This window comes from Chrysochloris asiatica, unplaced genomic scaffold, assembly GCF_000296735.1.
Source record: "Chrysochloris asiatica unplaced genomic scaffold, ChrAsi1.0 scaffold00132, whole genome shotgun sequence".
Classification (NCBI taxonomy): Eukaryota; Metazoa; Chordata; class Mammalia; order Afrosoricida; family Chrysochloridae; genus Chrysochloris; species Chrysochloris asiatica.
In genome coordinates this window covers 2,670,284-2,673,371 of record NW_006408650.1, presented here as the reverse complement: position 1 = coordinate 2,673,371, position 3,088 = coordinate 2,670,284, and the positions used below count along the sequence as shown (strand labels likewise).

The window sequence follows — 3,088 nt, the reverse complement described above, 5'->3', positions numbered from 1 at the left end:
GAGTTCCTGGTCTAAAACCAAGAGGGAGGATGGGACCCTCACAAACTTTTCAGTCTCATCATGGGGAGAGGTACCTACCATGCCTGTCTGCTTCCAGCCTGGGCGGCTGACCTTGGCCCAGGCTGGCTGTGACCCTGACCCTACTTTGATGTCACTACCAAGAAGAGCCAAATGGTCAAGAGGAAGAGTGGGAGCTTTCTAGATGGCAGCTGCCAAGCCCCCAGAGCCCCAGATATCAGGAATCCAATCCATTCACCCTGGCTCTGCCGGCCCTGACCCTGGCTGTGCCAGTCCATAGTCCCCAGGCCAACCTGTGAGCAGGTGCTTCGTCCCCATCCCTGATGACCTGTCCAGTACACACAGCAGTAGGTGGTCCCTGGCTTTGGCAGTGGTCTGAGGGTTTGCCCCCAATCATCAGGGTATCAAAGGAAAACAGTGTCTATGATAATTAGTCCTAAATTTCTGAATGATCTCTCACAGCTGGAAATGGAAACTGATGGGGGAAATAGAAAGAGCACAGTGTCCCCCCCTCCCTTCCCAAGTGGCGCCCAGGACACATGTCATCCCTGCCATCCCCAGCCCTCTGACCCCCGCTTCTTCTCCATCCCCGGCTCCCTGGAGCCCCAGAGCTGCACAGGAGACTTTCTGAGTAATGACTGAGGCAGTGGTCTCAGGAGGTCAGGAGTGGGGGTGCTGGGAGCCACAGGGGAGAGTCGAGGGCAGAGGCAACCAGGCATGAGCAGTGCGGTGGGAGATCGGGTGAGGGCTGAGTTTTGATTGGAGCAGTGAGTGCTGGTGGACCGCTGAATTTCACTTTTTCAGGAGAGGAAAAGGAAACCGAAACCCAGGTCACATGACTTGCAGCTCCGTATATAGCTGGCTGCCCCAAGACTTTCGGGACTCCGGGTTTCAGGTCTGCAGGGGAATCTCCCCCTCCCCAGAGGCATGGAGTGCCCTTCCTGCCATCATCTCTCCACAGAGGACAAGCCCAAATTCTGCAGCCAATGTGGAGCCAGGCTTCCTGAAGTGCCCCAAACAGGTGAGGCCAGAGGGGCATGGGCGGGGGGCCACGGACTCCGGAGTCCAGGGTGGTCGTCAGCGCCCCAACCCCTCCAACTTCCACACCGGAAATGGAGAGCGGCTTTGCAGGTGGCGCCAGGGCCGGGCGGTTGGATGGCAGTGGGGTTTCTGAAGCGGCACTTTCAGCAGAAGAGCATCTCGTCGGGTCCTTTGCCAGAGGCGCCGGGAGTTCTGGAGACGCTGGGGCTTTTATTTTGCAATTGCAATTTCTTTTCTCTGGAAGGACTCCCATGTGGGGAGGCCAGGGCTGGGCTGCCTGAGGGGCTTCTTAGAGGGTTTCTGAGGATGCTGGTGGGTGGGCGGGTCTCAGGTGTTACTGTGGGATGGCGACAAGGCATGCTTGTAGCAAAGCTTCTTATGAACTCCGTCTGGTTCAACCCCTGCTGAGAATTTGCCTTCCCAACCCAGATATTTCAGAATCTACAATTTACCAAGATCCCCACATGATTCTAAAGCACACAGGAGATGTATGAGAATCACCTGGGATCTTGTTACAGTGTAGGTTCTGATTCAGTGTATCTGGAATGAAATGCAGATTCTCACTGGGGGATTGAACCAGCAGAAGGGATTGACTGACGTTCAGGACCTCAAACGGGCTTGCTTGATATCTCAGGTCCCTTCTCTGTGTCTTGGGGACATGGTCCTACTTCATGGTAGCACCCAAATTCCTCTTCCTCTTGCACTGTCACCTAAACGCCTGTCCCTCCACCACTCTCCTCCTTACCCTGTCCGAAGCTGAGCTCCTGTCTCCCCCCACCTGTCCCTTCAGACTCCCCTTTCCAAATCTGCAGCAATGCATTTTACAGCTCCTGATTTTACCCTCTGAGAGGAGCTTTGGGGAGCAGCGGACTTATTGGCTTCTCCATCAGAACTGACCTGGAGTCTGACCACCCTTTACAACCACAGCCAGCCCTCCCCTGATGCCCAGCTGCCCCTTTACTGGACAGTCCACCCCTAGCACTGGACCCCGTCCATGTGTAACTCCACAGGAGACCTTGTCCATTCCTTTCCCCAAGTTCCTGGCACATAGTAGGTGCTCAGAAAATATTTGTTGAGGGAATGAAAGCAGGTTGGAGAGAGGGCTCACCATCAGCACGTCTCCTCAGTACCAGAGCTCCTTGCCCACCCACCTCTGGAGACCCTGGTGTCACACTTGGTGTTGGGGACATCTGATGGAGGGTCCCCCTTTTAGATGCTGCTCTCCATCGTAGGTGCTGTCTTGGTGGGTATCTGTTCTTGCCCACCTCTGAGAGGAATTTGGGGGAGCAGTCAGTCTTGAGGGGCCCAGCTCTCCTCAGGATCCTGAGACCTCAGTGGTCCCCATTGTCAGCAGCTACTTGGTCTGGTCATGGATTCCGTGCTGTCCAGATCTCTTTGTGTCCTGCTGGTTCCTGTAGGTCTGAAGATCCTGGCCCAGTCCAGGTCCGCCCCTCTCCAAGGACGGGGTCAATGTGCACCCCTGGGCTAACAGGTGACTTCCTGCTTTTTACACCCTAAGCTGTGAATTTCTTATTTTGAAGAAAAGGAAACTGAAACCAAGATGAGAGGACTTGGGATCTGTGTGGGGAAGGACAGGATGTTTCCTCCTTTAGCAATTGTCTGCATGGTGTGGGTGGGGTAGTTCCTGGGGAGCCTGGGGGAAGGACTAGCGAGGCCCAGGAACTCCCATGTGCCCAGACCTCCAGGGCGCCTGGGTCTTGAGGGTGGGGGACCATGGGGACTCAGGTCAGTCAGGGATGCAGGTGCAGCTTGAGAGGTGATGCTTGGGCTGGTCTGATGGTTGTTGTTGTTCGGTATCATTGAGTTGGTTCCGACCCATAGCGACCCTGTATAGGGTTTCCGAGGAGCAGCTGGTGAGCTTGAACCGCCGACCTTGCAGTTCAAATGGTTTTGCAGTCTGGCGCATTAACCCACAGCGCCACAAAAGGATTATTTTATGAAAAAGCTGCAACAACAAATTGGAGTCCTGATATGATGCTGTGGGTTAATGTGCTGAACTGCAAAATCG

General features: G+C 54.9%; 1 protein-coding gene across 1 annotated transcript in view; it reads left to right on the top strand.

Moving 5' to 3' along the window:
• The first annotated feature begins 945 nt into the window (after positions 1-945).
• RNF213 (ring finger protein 213) overlaps positions 946-3,088 on the top strand; it is a 129,583-nt gene continuing 127,440 nt past the window's right edge. Inside the window, exon 1 of the mRNA XM_006869642.1 lies at positions 946-1,039. Coding sequence (XP_006869704.1) covers positions 946-1,039 — 94 coding nt within the window. The remainder of the gene's footprint in view (positions 1,040-3,088) is intronic.